The sequence below is a fragment of the Cynara cardunculus genome (assembly GCF_001531365.2).
Source record: "Cynara cardunculus var. scolymus isolate 2C chromosome LG 15, CcrdV1, whole genome shotgun sequence".
Taxonomy (NCBI): Eukaryota; Viridiplantae; Streptophyta; class Magnoliopsida; order Asterales; family Asteraceae; genus Cynara; species Cynara cardunculus.
Window position 1 is genome coordinate 4,935,193 of NC_037542.1, and position 14,884 is coordinate 4,950,076.

Consider the following 14,884-nt stretch of genomic DNA (forward strand, 5'->3'; position numbering starts at 1 on the left):
GATGATTTATTTGTGGGTTGGTGATACACAATAAAAGTGAACTCCATGCGTTACAACAAATGATGCAATAAAAATTCAAAGTTATGCCTAGTGAGATTCTTTACCTAAAATAGTGCATAAACGACAGAAATCTTTGGATTTCATGTGATTTACGCTGAAAATTAAATAAAAAAAAACTTCAAAAATCTCCAAGTTTGGTATAAAAAAGTAGCAATCCCCTTGACATTTTTTTGATTCAAAAGTTACGAGTATTAGACATTTGAACGTTTTCTATTCAAAGAAAACCCATAAACTAGCATATATACTTTTATGGAGCAATCAGAGAAAGGCAAACGAGTTATAAAAGACCATAACTTAAAACACACTTGACTATTGACTAGTTAATTAACGGTATAATGTGCAAAAAAGATCGTGTCGTGGCCGATAAACAACCTATGGTGGTTTGGCTCAACTTTCGGCTCAAAATCGCCATTTAAATCCCTAAAATTAACTTAGATATCTTCGAGATTTTTGGTTTTTATTATTTTCAGTTATAATATTCAAATTGGATGGAATCAATATTTTTGATTTTTCATGCCTCTACTTAGGCAATAATCAATAAGGTATATATGTTAGGTTTTAAATTTTAAGCCCACTTGCTAAAAGTAGAACCAACCTTAAAATACGAATTTTCTATGTTTAAAGGTATAAATAACATAAGTATTTCCGTTCAAAGCGTGTATAAACACTGTGTTTGTGATTGTGCATTCATTCGTCACCATTTTTTTTTTTTACACATTTGCTGTATGTTTGTTATTTTATAAACAATATAAATGTATTAAAATAAATAAAATTACATTTGGTAAAGCGAAGTTGTACTTAGGATATGGCACAAACAATAATGTCAAGTAGTCAATAGTTGTCTTTGGCATATCTTTTAGGTACAAGATAATGGTTCTTCTTTTGTTTTTATTGACATCTTCTAATACTTTTTTGATTACATTTAAGGGTTTTTATAGAAGGAACTAAATAATACTCGTTATCGGTGGTTAGTATGAAGAGTCAAGGTCTAGATCCGATCAAAAACGAATTGCAAACTTCATTGAGTAAAGAGGGATCAGTTAAGAATTAGTTATTAATCATTGATTCTTATTAGTAATTGTTTCTGGGATGACCGGCTTATAGGGTAAGACGGGATTTTTCGAAATGAATATCCACATCCAAGTGTAATCTTTTAAATGTTCAATCATAATTTTTTATGGGAGAAACCAGAAACATTAGAACTTTTGGGATTCTCGACTAATTGACTCTTTAAGTTAATTTGTTTAGATTTGGGGGTAACTCTTTAGTGTTAATTTGTATAGATTTAGGGTAAACTTTTAGGGTTAATGTATATGGATTTAGGGCTAACCCTTTGAGTTAATTTGTTGAGACTATATACTCGTAATATGTCTTTCAAAAATATAATTTTTCAAACATAAATAAAAGAAAATATTTTATCCTTGATATGTAGTTTTTATTTTTGTTTTATAATCATTTTTTATTTTATTTAATGATTAATTTGTATTTGTTTTATATTATGTTAATTATTTTGTGATACCATTAACAAGAAATCCAAAATCCGTCTCGGTACTGATTTAGGGATTAGAACCTATTATACCGTAACCGGGATAAGTTATAATCGATTCCGAGTCTGGTTATAACGGGTTTCTTTCAATCTCTATTCCTTAATTGTAACAAACTTACAAGACCAACAAAAAACAATAATATCAAAAAACTAAAACAAGGGTCTTTATATTTACGATGAAAATTATTGAATTGTTTTCTTAATTTTTGATCGGTTTCGAACTTTTGATTAGATATGATATAAGATGAAGTTAACAGCCATTTCGATTGACAAATTAAAAATTAGGCACTAATTTGGTGACCTATTTTTTAATCATAGGTTAAGTGACATTCGAGTCACCAAATTTAGTTAATAAATGTTGCAAAACACAATTTATATGATAATGCCCCCATTGCTTCTAAAACTGAAAGGCCAAAATAAATATACGTTGTCAATAATTTTATGTATTTGTATTTTATATTTTAACTAAATTACTTGTTATAGTTTATATTTTATAGCAGAAAAATTGTATAGAAATAAAGTATAAGAATCTATGTTGTAAATATAATTAAGAGAACATATTATTCATTTAAATCAGATTAAAAAACATATACTAATTTTGTAAATAAAAACGAACCAAATTATAACTTTGTATTGGAACCAAATGAAAAAAACCATATGATAATTTTGTAAACTAAAAAATCTTTCTGAAAAACAAATACTATATATAACTTAGTAATTTGAGATTTTTTGTCAATAAACACCAATATGGATTGTTTAAAATTTGGTTTCTTAAATTTGAAACCATAAACAAAAATATATCATTTTGATTGAATTGACTACTTCATTAATCATACTGATTATATGATTTTTGTTAAAATAAATTACAGAATATAAATCATCATCAACAAGAGTTTAGATGAGTAAGTTGTTCATCCCCTCTATTAATTTAATAGCAAGAGTTTGATATTGAAGCATCAATGATGAAATCTCATCAGCGGTGTATTCAATATTGAAGTTGAAATACAATAACTATGGAGAAGTCTAAGACTGGACTAAAGAGAAAAAGGAAAGGCAGATCACAAGAATCCAACTTGAGTTTGTGAATGAGGTCTGAGTAGCGACAGGGAAAACAGTTTTGGTGAAGACATCCACGGTTTGGTCATTAGAGGCAACTTGAAGAAGGCAAACAGTATTGCGGGCCGCATGTTGACAAATGAAATGGCAGTCAATTCAATGTGTTTGGTGCGCTCATGAAACACATCATTATGAGCAATGTGAATAGCACTATATTGCCGCATCTGATAAAAGTAGGAGATGACAGAGGCGCACCCATATCCGACAAGAGCCATCATAACCATAATTCTTGTCTGGTGTTGGTGAGTGCACGGTATTCGGCGTACTCAATTAAGCAGTAATAGATTGCTTCTTGCTGCGCCTAGAGATAAGAGAATCACCAAGGAAGATATAGTAACCGGTGGTTTACCTACAAGTAATGAAATTACCATCCAAGTCAACATTAGAAAACGCATGAAGAATAAGTTATGATGATGAGAAGTATAGACCGTGAAACATGGTCCCTCTGATGTACCTCAGAATTCTCAGAAAGACAGCATAATGAGAAGTAAATGGAGCTGGCATGAATTGACTAACGATATGAACAAAGCTAGATCAGGTTGTGTCACTATCAAATAGACAAGAGATCCAACTAACTAGAGATATAATGTAGGATATGGGAGAGGAGAGCCATCACTTGGTGTAAGCTGGTAGTTGGGCTCAAGAGATGTAGAAGAAATCTTCTCAGTAATTTTTGCATGAGAGATGATATTAAAGGCATACTTAGCTTGACACAGATAGATACCAAAATCCTTAATCAAAACTCGAGGCCAAGAAAGTAATGAAACAATCCCAAATCTTTCATCTCAAAATATTGATATAATGACCCTTTTAATGACCATATCATCAACATATAAGAGGAGAAGAATTTTTCCTGAATCAGAAGATTTGGAGAAAAGGCCAGAGTCATAATAGCTAGTCGAAAACCCTAGTGAGGATACAATAGTACTGAACTTTTCAAACCATGCCCGTAGTTCTTGTTCAAGCCCATAAAGTGCTTTACAAAGATGACATACATATTACTCAGCACCTTTGACCACTTTCAGGTGATTGCCAGTGGAAAACTTAGAGCTCAACAAGCGAAATCAATGAAGTTCAAATATGGGTATATGGTATCATCTGGTCAACCCGTGAAAGAGTATATCAACTCTGCTGTAAGACACGTGCTTCTAAGACAGGTAAAACCATTTGTTCTCTAGGTGCATTTGGTATACATTATTAGGGGGATGAGGAACCCCAGGAGGAGGTTTCATATACACAACTTCAGAAAGATCTCCATTCATAAAAGCATTCTTAACATCCATCTAATACAGCGTCTATTTGCAAGCGAAAACAATGGGAATAAGACTGGGAATAGAAGTAACTCATGCCACCTGGTGCAAAGGTCTCTTCATAATCAATCTCGGACTCTTAAGTATACCCCTTGGCGACTAGTCAGGCTTTATAATGATCAATAACATATTTGGTTTTGATCTTGTACACCCATTAACCAACAATTCCTTGATCCAGAAGTAGAGGGACAGTCTCCCATGTATTAGCTTTGCCAAGTGCCTGCAATTTTTCTGACATAGCTTCTTGCCAAAGAGGATCAGTAGAAGCTTCCTTGTAGGACGTAGGAGTGTGACATGTGAACAAAATGGAATATTAGTAATAATCACAAAGGTGATTAGAAACTTTTCCTTATCTAATGAGAATGATGCATGTTTGAAGGAGCTGCAGCTAGATCTTTCGGACCTACAGATGAATCAGGAATAAACATAGAAGGTGGAATAGAGGTAGAGGTTGGGATAGATGTAGTAGGTAACCCAGATGATTCAGATCAGGATGAGTTATCAAAAGAGTGAGAGATAGTCTCATCTACGTTGGATGATATAGGAACTAATAGTGAATCAGTTGGTAAAGCAATAGAGATGTCCATGAAGAAAGGAGGAACAAAGTCGGATTGAACTTTGAATTTTAAAACAGAGGAGAACATTGGATCTTCCTAGAATATGACATGACGAGATATACGAAGTCTTTGGAAGGATGGATCCGAACATCGATATCTTTTGTGTTCGATACAGTAAACAAGGAAGCAACAAAGACGAGAACGAGGATCAAGTTTGGTAAGGTCATGAGATTGGAGTTATTCAAAATACACACATCCTCACACTTTTAGAATACTATAAACGGGTGCGATACCATGTAAGGCTTCACAAGAAGATTTATTTTGCAATGTTGGCGATTGATATTATATATAGTTGAGAGAGTTACTTCACCCCAGAACCGTTAAGGATATTTTGCTGAGATTAAGATAGCGCGAACAATATCTAGAATATGTCGATGTTTTCGTTCAACACATCCATTCTGTTGGGATGTTCCTGGGCAAGAGTATTGAGAAATGGTACCTTGTTGGCGAATAAACTCGAGAAAGGAGCATTCTTTGTATTTCATGGCATTATTAATGCGAAAGACTTTGATAGAGAGAGAAAACTGAGTTTGAATAATTTTTGGCAACATTGATATAGATTTGTGGGAGTTTGGAATGATTTTTCCTGAGATAGAGCCAAGTAAAGGAGTGTGATCATCTAGAAAGATAACAAAATATCGAGATCCGCCCATGGTGGGATTAGGAGAGGGACCCCATACATCAAAGTGGATAAGATCAAAAGGTGCAGAACTGAAGGAATCACTTTGATGAAAGGGTAATGTGGTTGTTTGCCAAGTTCACAAGATACACAAGATAGCTTTTCACAGTTGATACGTCCTAGGATGCCAGATGAAGAAAGTAGTTTAAGACAATCAAGAAGATGTGATTAAGTCTGGCATGCCAAATTTCAAGGGTCTTGGTTTTACACAAGGTGGAAAGTGTTTGAGTTTTGTTGACATTGGGCAAGGTAGGGGTGGGTTTGGGTTTAATAATTGTTTCTAGAATGCAGAGATAAACTAGTTCATACATTCTACCTACTCTACGACTTATACCGATTGTCTGCTTCATCCTAGGATCCTATACACAACAACCAGACAAAGAAAATATGACATCAAGCCTTATATCACACAATTGGCTAATAGAAATGAGACCCATAGAGAACTTGGGAATATAGAGAGTATCGGGTAAAGAGATAGATGAATTGGATATGTGTCCATTATGGTGGACAAGAAGATGTGTACCATCAGCAGTGAGAGCATAGGAGTTATTGTATGACTTGGTAACAAATATATCCTGATAAGGTGTCATGTGATTACAGCAACCGGAATTAGAATACCATAAGTTACATGATGTTCTTGAGGCCAGTGTATGAGATGAATTATATGGAACCTATTGTAGGATGTGAGCAACCTTATTCAAACTATTGATGTCTGAACTGATGGCCTTGTTAGTGTAGATAACATTGACACTTTTGTACCAATGATGTTTGGACTTAAGAACTCTCCTCTAGGGGTTTTTGGAACAATTTGATGGATAATGATTTGGTTGCTTCATGTGATAGTATTTGCAAATTCAATAAGGACATTATAACAACATATGGGTGTTTTGGCAAGAGGAGCATGAGATGTATGATGTTTCAGTCATTTTTTTTGTCAAAGGAGTAGGTTTTAATAGGTAAATGGAACAATAACCAACAAAAAAAAAATCAAAGAATTAGTAAGCATATAGAGGCTTCAAAAAAATCTGCACGTTTCAACACTTGACGAATAATCTGATACTTATCTTGATAGGGAAACGAAAGAAATTACAACCGATGAGGAAAGCAGAAGAAGAGAAAACAACGAGCTTCACGATGGTGCTGGTAGGAGCAGGCAGCGGTGACGGGTGGGAGCAGCAGTGGTTGGAGCAAATCTTGACGAGGGTGTCGACTTAGGTCAAAATCACCAGGGAAGAGAGAATGGATAGTAACCCTAAGCTCTAATACCATATTAGTTTGATAGCAAGAGTTTGATATTGAAGCATCAATGATGAAATCCTATCAGCAGTGTATTGAATATTGAAGTTGAAATACAGTAATCATGGAGAAGTCTAAGATTGGACTAAAGAGAAAAAGGAAAGGAAAACTATATAAAGTCTAATAACAAGAATGGTCCGTAAACTTGCATATTTACAAATATAGCTAACACCCTCGGTGTTTTAATAATGATATTTAAGTCATTTTAGGCAAATATAGCAAAAATTATGTATAATGATATGAAATTTAGGATCATGCAAGAAAAAAAATTATTTGTAAGAAGCATGAGAAGTAGTGAAGGTACCTTTATATTCTATTAAAGTTACGTTATATTTGTAAAGGCGGTGAAATTAAGTTACAAGAACTGAATGTGTGAACCTTCACCACTTTATGTGAACACACTTACCTCCAATGTAAGGGTACATTTATATATATATATATATATATATATATATATATATATATTATATCAAGCTTACATTTTATTACAAGAAGGTTCTCATTAAAATTTATATTTTTACGAAAACCTAACCCTAGGACATGATGGTGGAGATATTACTAAGTATGTAGTTCATAATTGCTTGAGTATGTGATTAGAAAAAGGTTTTAAAGTATGATTACGTAGTTAGCTACTTTGAGGAAAGAAATAAAGAGTTTAATTTAATAATCCAAAGTGAAAATCTCTTTTGTTATCACTAAAAAGTATTTTTAATAATTATGTATATTTTTTAATACGTATACTTCTGAGATTATTATAAAATGTTAAAATTGAGTGTGTGTTTGCATATGGTTTCTCTTTATGCATGTGTGAATATATATAATTTATTGGGTAAACCTATTAAAAGCTTCATTTTAGGGAACATATTTTGTTTTTGATGCAACTAAAAAATATATTGTCTTTGATGTAAATTAAGATAAATTTGGGTTTAAAATACACCAAAGTGTACAAGTCTCCTAATAAACTGTTTTATTGAACTTACGTTTATACGATTAAAAATTGTGTGTCACATTTAAAAGTGGTATAATAAGTATAAGACGGTATTTGAACAAATTTTTTAGGATATTTTTGAAATAACAAGCTCTATTAGTATCTTTTTTATATGACATTGTTTGACAATTGTATATAAAAAAAAGTGTTCTAAAAAAGATGTGTTCATAGATCATTTTCCAATGTATCATATAAAAAAACAAATACGACACTTATAAACTGTTAAGACGAACAAAAATGTCTTAAAATTTTATTTGAAGACTTTTATATTGGAAAGACAATTGTTAAGCCATATTGACTTAATCCTATAGATTAAGTAGTTTTTTAAAATGTTTTCGACGACTTTTAATTCGATTACTTATATAATGATGATTGAAGAAACATATGATAAATTAAAATAAAATGCTCAAAATATGAATTGAACTTTCGGACAGAACTGCTCCCTGAATCGGTCGCTTTCGAACAGAACTGCTCCCTAAATCGATCAACAAATTTCATCCAGTACATTGTTTGCAAAAGATTAGGTCTTCTAGTAATTCGACATCCCACCAGTACAGAGCATTTGACTTCAACATTGATACCACAAATCTGACTTTATCGCCATATGAACACTTACTGGTATTGAATACATGTTCTATCTCTCTCAACCAGCACATTGCCTTCACTGGATCCCTTTCTCCAGAAAATGTTGGGGTTTATAGGTTAAAAACATTTTGTTGTCGCCCCCTCTGGTGTTTGTAGATTGAATTTGTGGATTTATTTCGTAGCTTACTCATTTCCTCTGCTAACATGTCCTGAGTAACATACTCAGAAGGTTGCATTGGTTCTTTATTTATGTTATCCTGAACTGATTCACCCTAGTCTAGATGAACTCCAGGCTGACAGTTCCTTCCTCTCCAACGACCCCTTCTGCAGCCTCTACCCTGACCTCTGTCTCAGCCTCTGCCCACTGGTAAATTGGTAGGTGTTAAATATTGAATGATCCTTTACTCAAGGGAGACAAACATGATGACCGGTTCCCCGCTTGACGAGTATTGAACGATCCTTTACTCAAGGGATACCTGCTAATTAGGTATGCATATTAACCCATATATTCTTTTACAAACTTATATCACTTTTGCTTAATACTAATTTATTTGTATATCTGTTGAATATGTGAACGTACGACAACTAAAAGAGGAGATGGAGCCTATAAAGAAGGGAGGATGTGATGCAAGAGGAGATTAGAAAGAGAGATCGTCTACTTGCAGAGCAGCAATAGACGTTTGATGAGCGAGTGCAGGCCCCGTTGAGACAGGTAGTGGAGCATATCGCCAGGTTCACTGATGCTCCTCGTATCCCTACCCCACCCTACCCTCCAATCCAAATTTAGCTAGACTAGGCAGGTTGTGGAAAAAGTTAGATAATTTGTATATGTTTGTGGCTTAGAACCGGTATTTGTTTTTGATATGCATGATTTAGTTTGAGAATTTTGTATTTGTTGAATTGTTTAAGTATAGTGTAGATAGAGTAAAATAAAGACAAATATGTATTTTTTGTTAAAAATAAAAAGAACAAAGATTTGCAATAGAATTCAGACGAAAATCCCACAAAAATCCGAAAACACCAAAAATGGTCAACTATGGTTGACAAAAGATCTATTGAGAACAATTTTCATAAAAAATATCGAAAAAATCCCATGAAATTATGTCGAAACACGAGCAATGGTTAACTATAATTGACCAAAGATCTGGCGAAATTCCGTCGAAAATCCCTCAAAAAGGGGTTCTCAAAACTCCATTTATAAAATGTCAAATACCAACATAATATCATTTAATTATGGAACGACATCCACAAACTTTCATGTAATTTTCGATGAAATTGTCCATAAAAATGATTTAGGTTATGTCAAAAAGATTTATGGTTTCGTCAAAAGGTTTGATTTTTGATCAAATGATTATCATCGAGACACGATCGTCGAAAACATAACTTTTTGACAAAATATTTTCGGCTGAGATGCTCATTTATTTTGTAGTGAGACTAACCAGTGCCTTCTTCATGATCTTTCGTATTACAATCTTGAATTACGATCAATAATCAACGTCAACCTTTGAAAAAAATTCCGTCATGCTACGAATACACATGTTCATCCAAAGTCTCCTCTGTTTTTTTAATAGGGAACAATCTTTTCCCTTCAAAATGCTTGTCTTTTGTGACTCTCTTCAAAAATGTATTTCAAAGGCAATATCATATATTTGAATTTTTTTTATCTTGAATTCGATTTTGCTTTGATCTTATGATTTCCATTTAGATAAACCTATTTTTAAAAGCATAAATAATTATAGACACTGCAAAACAGATCGAGGAGTCTTACCGACGGAAAAATTCGTCTGTAATACGTCGTTAAAGTGGGATTTGTCGGTGAAAGTCTGTTAGAAACGATATCATGGGTAAAGGCATCACTAATGGATCACCGATAGATCTCAACATCAACGAATCACCAACGGAAACCTACTGACGAATTTCACCGATGAATTATGGGCAATCATTTAAATTTATAGACAGAAATCCATAGTGATCTGTAAGTAATTTTGTTTTTTTTTAATAATTGAAATTTAAATTTACCAATGGAATTCGTTGGTAATTTTTTTAAATAACTGAAAATGTGTATTTCCTGTTAAATTAAACCTGTCAAAATACCATACAAATACAGAATCTGATTTTACAATGCAGAAATATAGAATTTGTTTTTACAAAGAGAATGCATAATTCTATATAGGGTAGGGTATCGAACTTGGAATCACATCCTAAAAGCAGAAAAATGCTTTGTTAGCACCTTCTGCCGAGCTAACTCGTTAACTTCCTCCTTTTGTTGTTGCTCCAAAGTTGTTGTCTTTCTTAGTTTAGTCTCAACAGATCCTCATAGCTTGTCAACTTCTCTTTTAACACATCTATCTGTAATTATTCAACATTTGACAAAGAATCAACAATGTTACACGATATATGATTAATAAACTATATACATATATTATATACTATATGAGACATACCTCCCCACGAGCTCCCACTGCTACTACTGGTATTGGGATCACTGGTCATAGCAAACCAGGGATCCTGACTGGTCTCGGATCCAAAGAGACGACCCTTACGCCGCCCTCTAGCACTATACTCCTAGAACCTCTGGGTTATAAGAGGGAATGGCGCCGGGATATGAGCTGAGTTATGTATGCTCCGAAGGCGTGCATACGTCTCTTACAATTTACCAAAACAAAATGTGTTAGCCAACTTGTAGACAATTCGGCAGTATAAAGATTGTAATTCGAACATATCATTTTACTAGTTTTTTACAAATAGCATGTAAGTTCAATGTGTGCCTAACAATGGCAACCCATAATAATTACATATCTTATTAAACTAACCATCCTATAAAACAAACAAAATCGAGTACGAAAATTGTTTTGTCACTCGAGTCGCCTTCGTGTAAATGCAAATCGGAGGATTTGTAGGCGAACTAGTGGAACCCGGAACAGGCTTTCTTTTGGTGCAGTGGATCCTCTAGAAAAGCTTAGCAACAGTGGGCTCACGGCCATACATCTCTTTACAATAGACAACATAAGTTGTTAATAGACACCAAAGTTATATATATTCCTAGATTTGAGATTACATGAGACCAACATGTTTTCATGAGCACCGTGAGATTACTTTTTTACACTTGAAACTTCACAGCAAAATGCTGTGAAGGTAACATTCACAGTGTTTTTGTTGTGAATATTCGACTTTTTTTTAACCTTCACAGTATAATTTCAAGTGCAAAAAAAATGGTCTCACGAGTCTCACAAAAACAGAATAGTCTCACATGAACCCAACCCTATATTCATAAACTATATGCATTTAGTATAGTAGATGGTAGAATACCATGTGTTCCCGATGTTGAACAACACTAATCGATGGTAACTCATCAGAAAATTTAAAAACGATACGGATTGCCGACGGCATATTGGGTCAACGGAAAAAGTTGCCGGTGTGGGATTTTTGTCCAGGATCCAATGATGATCTGTCGGTAATTCCAATCGATGATGCCGAACTGTAACAAAAAGGTTGGTTTAATTTGTAATTATTCATCGTAATCCCTTTAAAATATTATTGTAGATATCCTTATAATTCTCATAATATATAGATTTCTCATTTACCTATCTATATATGGAGAGCAAACAACTTTTTCTCCTACATGTCTACATTATGGCCAACTAAATAAAGTTGCTTCCAAGGCCACCATATATACAATGCTATTAAACCTATCTTCATAAGTTGATTTATTAGTTAATTAATGCAGGGCATTTAATCCATCACTTAATTAATTAATTTAAATAAATTGATCGAGTAAGTAAGCATCAAAATCTGATCCATTAACAAACATCCTCAGAGCAACAACATACATACATCATACCCATTATACATCATCATTCAATTATAAAAAACACATTGATATTTTATTAAAATAATAAATAAAATAAAATAAAATAATGAGGTATTTTCATAATATTACATGGACAAGATTATATTCTGACTCCTCCCCACCTATAAAACCCCTTCATTCCTCATCCTCTCCCCACCATCATCACCATCATCATCATCATCATCTACATACACACAAACAGATGGCTGCGGGAAATTACAGTACTGAATATGAAGATCTATCCACCAGCTTCCCTACAACCTTCACTTCATTCCGTGGAATGAACGTGCCACCATCTTCGTTCCACTCTCTATCAAGCTTACCTTATTATCACAATCAAATCCCTGTTCTTGATTTCTCTCAGCAATCATTATCATCCTCTCTAAGCTGCAACAACTCCAGTACTTCAGATGAAGCCGAAGAGAACCACATGAGCATAATCAACGAGAGGAAGCAGAGAAGGATGATATCCAACCGGGAGTCGGCTCGAAGATCCAGGATGAGGAAACAAAAGCAGCTCGATGAGCTCTTGACCCAGGTTCTTAGGCTCAGAAACGAGAACAATGGGCTCATCAACAAGATGAATCACTTCTCGGAAACCCATGAACAAGTTGTTCAAGAAAACGACAGGCTCAAGAAAGAAACCTTGGAGCTAAAGCAGTTGCTTACTGAGTCACGGCTTGCTACCACTTACACTAATCTGAGAGATCTTCAAGATGATGATGTTGGTGAAGAAGACGATGATGATCAGAAGCTGGTGGTGCTTTCTTCTTGCACCACTCAATCCTCCAACAAATCTACTCTCACTTCAACTTCCAGTAAACCCTTTGATTTGCTTCAATGAAATCATCCACCAAATAAGGTTTTTTAGATAATTATTATAAATATTATTAAAATATTATGAATGGGCTAGCATCCTTTTCTTCCTTTTACTGATACCTGATACACTGGATCCAACTAATCTTATATATATATATATATATATATATATATATATATATATATATATATATATAGTTTGGTTCAAATATTAATCAAGAAACTTGTGTTAACTATGCTAACCAAGATCAACCAATCATATTCCATCTTTTCTTTATGTTCAAATGTAACTCATATATTAAATACAAGGGTAATTAGGTAATTTGATATTTATGTAACTTCCAAATAATTAATTGAGAGTTACAAATCTAAAAAATCTCACTAATTGATCATGATGTAATATTGTATTTGATTTCATACGTGTTCATGATCATAATTTACAAATAATGTTCTCCATATAATGATATTGTTTTCGTAAGTGTAAAAGATTTTCATATCGTCCGAGTAATATGGATAAACATATTGTAAAACAAATCGACAACAATGGAAATGACAAAGTTAAAATCGTCTATGACTACATTCGGAATTCGAATTCCGATAATGAAGAAAATGATCAAAGCGTTCCTATTAGTAAGTGATTAGTATGACATTTGAATTCGTTTAAATGAATACATATCAAAGGCAATAGATGTTCATATCGATACATATGCACAATCACATCAYATKAATATGAACAATATCTGTGATTCATGTGAACACAAGCTTCGTAGGTGTTCATGTACATACAACAGAGTTGGCTCCTGAATATACAGAAGATGTTCATACGGTTCATATGTTGTTCATATGTCTAATCTTTTTTGTTTGATGTGTTTTGAGGATATACAAAAGTTGTTCATATGTCTGACAACTCATGTATCAAATATAGATTACTTTTTACATAAATACCCTTTGATATTTTGTTCATATATGTTAATTAAAAATATGAATTTAATAATTAATTTTTAAATATCATTAAATCACAACGTTTATTATTCAAATTAATGCCCAAAGGGTATCAAGTCTTTATCTATTATTAGTTTTAGACTTAATAATTTGAGAATTAGGCAACTTGACTTTAACTATAAACAACATGCACGAGGCCTGATAGTGATGAATATTGAATGCGCCTCATCTAAATCTTGAAAAAACATCGTTAACGGGTAAACGCCTAACATTCCAACAACTCAAGCCGATTTCTATTGTTCTCCAAAGTTCAACTCTTTCGATTTTCAAGGAACGGCATTATTTTTTAGCCGAGTAAGGTCATGAAGCTAGATACAAAATTTCAAATATGAAAATCTTGAATGATAAAATTCTGACTATGGGGATCTTTTAGCACAGGCACATTCTTTTCTTACATTTCGTCGTTTTATTAAAAAGAACAACTAGACAGACAAATTTAGCATATTCACCTATAGCATCAAAAACCCTAGGACCGAACCTAGTAGTTATAACGGTATTGATTTATGCTTTCATTTTTATTTAATATGCATATTATTCGAATGTTACATACCCATTTATTTATGGGCAATATACGTCAAAAATAACATATTTTATTATTTTTGCTTGGATTTTTGTTTTTGATATTCTACTTTTAAAAGTTCTATTTTGATTTCTATGACAAAATAAAGAAACATGTTTAATATTTTCTTTCTAAAATGATTTATTTTGTTACAAATTATAGTGTATTTCATTTTTTTAATTATTAAGAAAGTTTTAATATGTTTTTTAAATTATATCAAAGACACAAGTAATATTCCCAAAATTGATTTTAAAAGTAGGTTTTCCTTAAATAAAAGTCAAAAACAAAATATGTTTTCTTTTGATTCTGTTTTTTATTTATTTTTTGAAAAGGTTAAAAGGATAMAAAGCATATTGCATCATAAAACAATGTATATGAATTTTGATAATTATCAAACAAATAGTTAAATTCACAATCTCAGAAGGATTGTGTGAGAATGAGAGTTAAGATGAARAAC

At 32.8% G+C, this 14,884-nt stretch overlaps 1 protein-coding gene across 1 annotated transcript; it reads left to right on the plus strand.

The window, feature by feature from the left end:
* The first annotated feature begins 12,208 nt into the window (after positions 1–12,208).
* Positions 12,209–12,937, plus strand: LOC112527963 (basic leucine zipper 43-like). Its single transcript, XM_025138832.1, has one exon. The coding sequence runs from the start codon at positions 12,250–12,252 to the stop codon at positions 12,889–12,891; it is 642 nt and encodes a 213-aa protein (XP_024994600.1). The 5' UTR covers positions 12,209–12,249; the 3' UTR covers positions 12,892–12,937.
* The last annotated feature ends 1,947 nt before the right edge of the window (positions 12,938–14,884 follow it).

Coding starts and splice junctions, on each gene's coding strand:
- LOC112527963 (XM_025138832.1), top strand. CDS start 12,250: ATGGCTGCGGGAAATTACAGTACTGAATATGAAGATCTATCCACCAGC.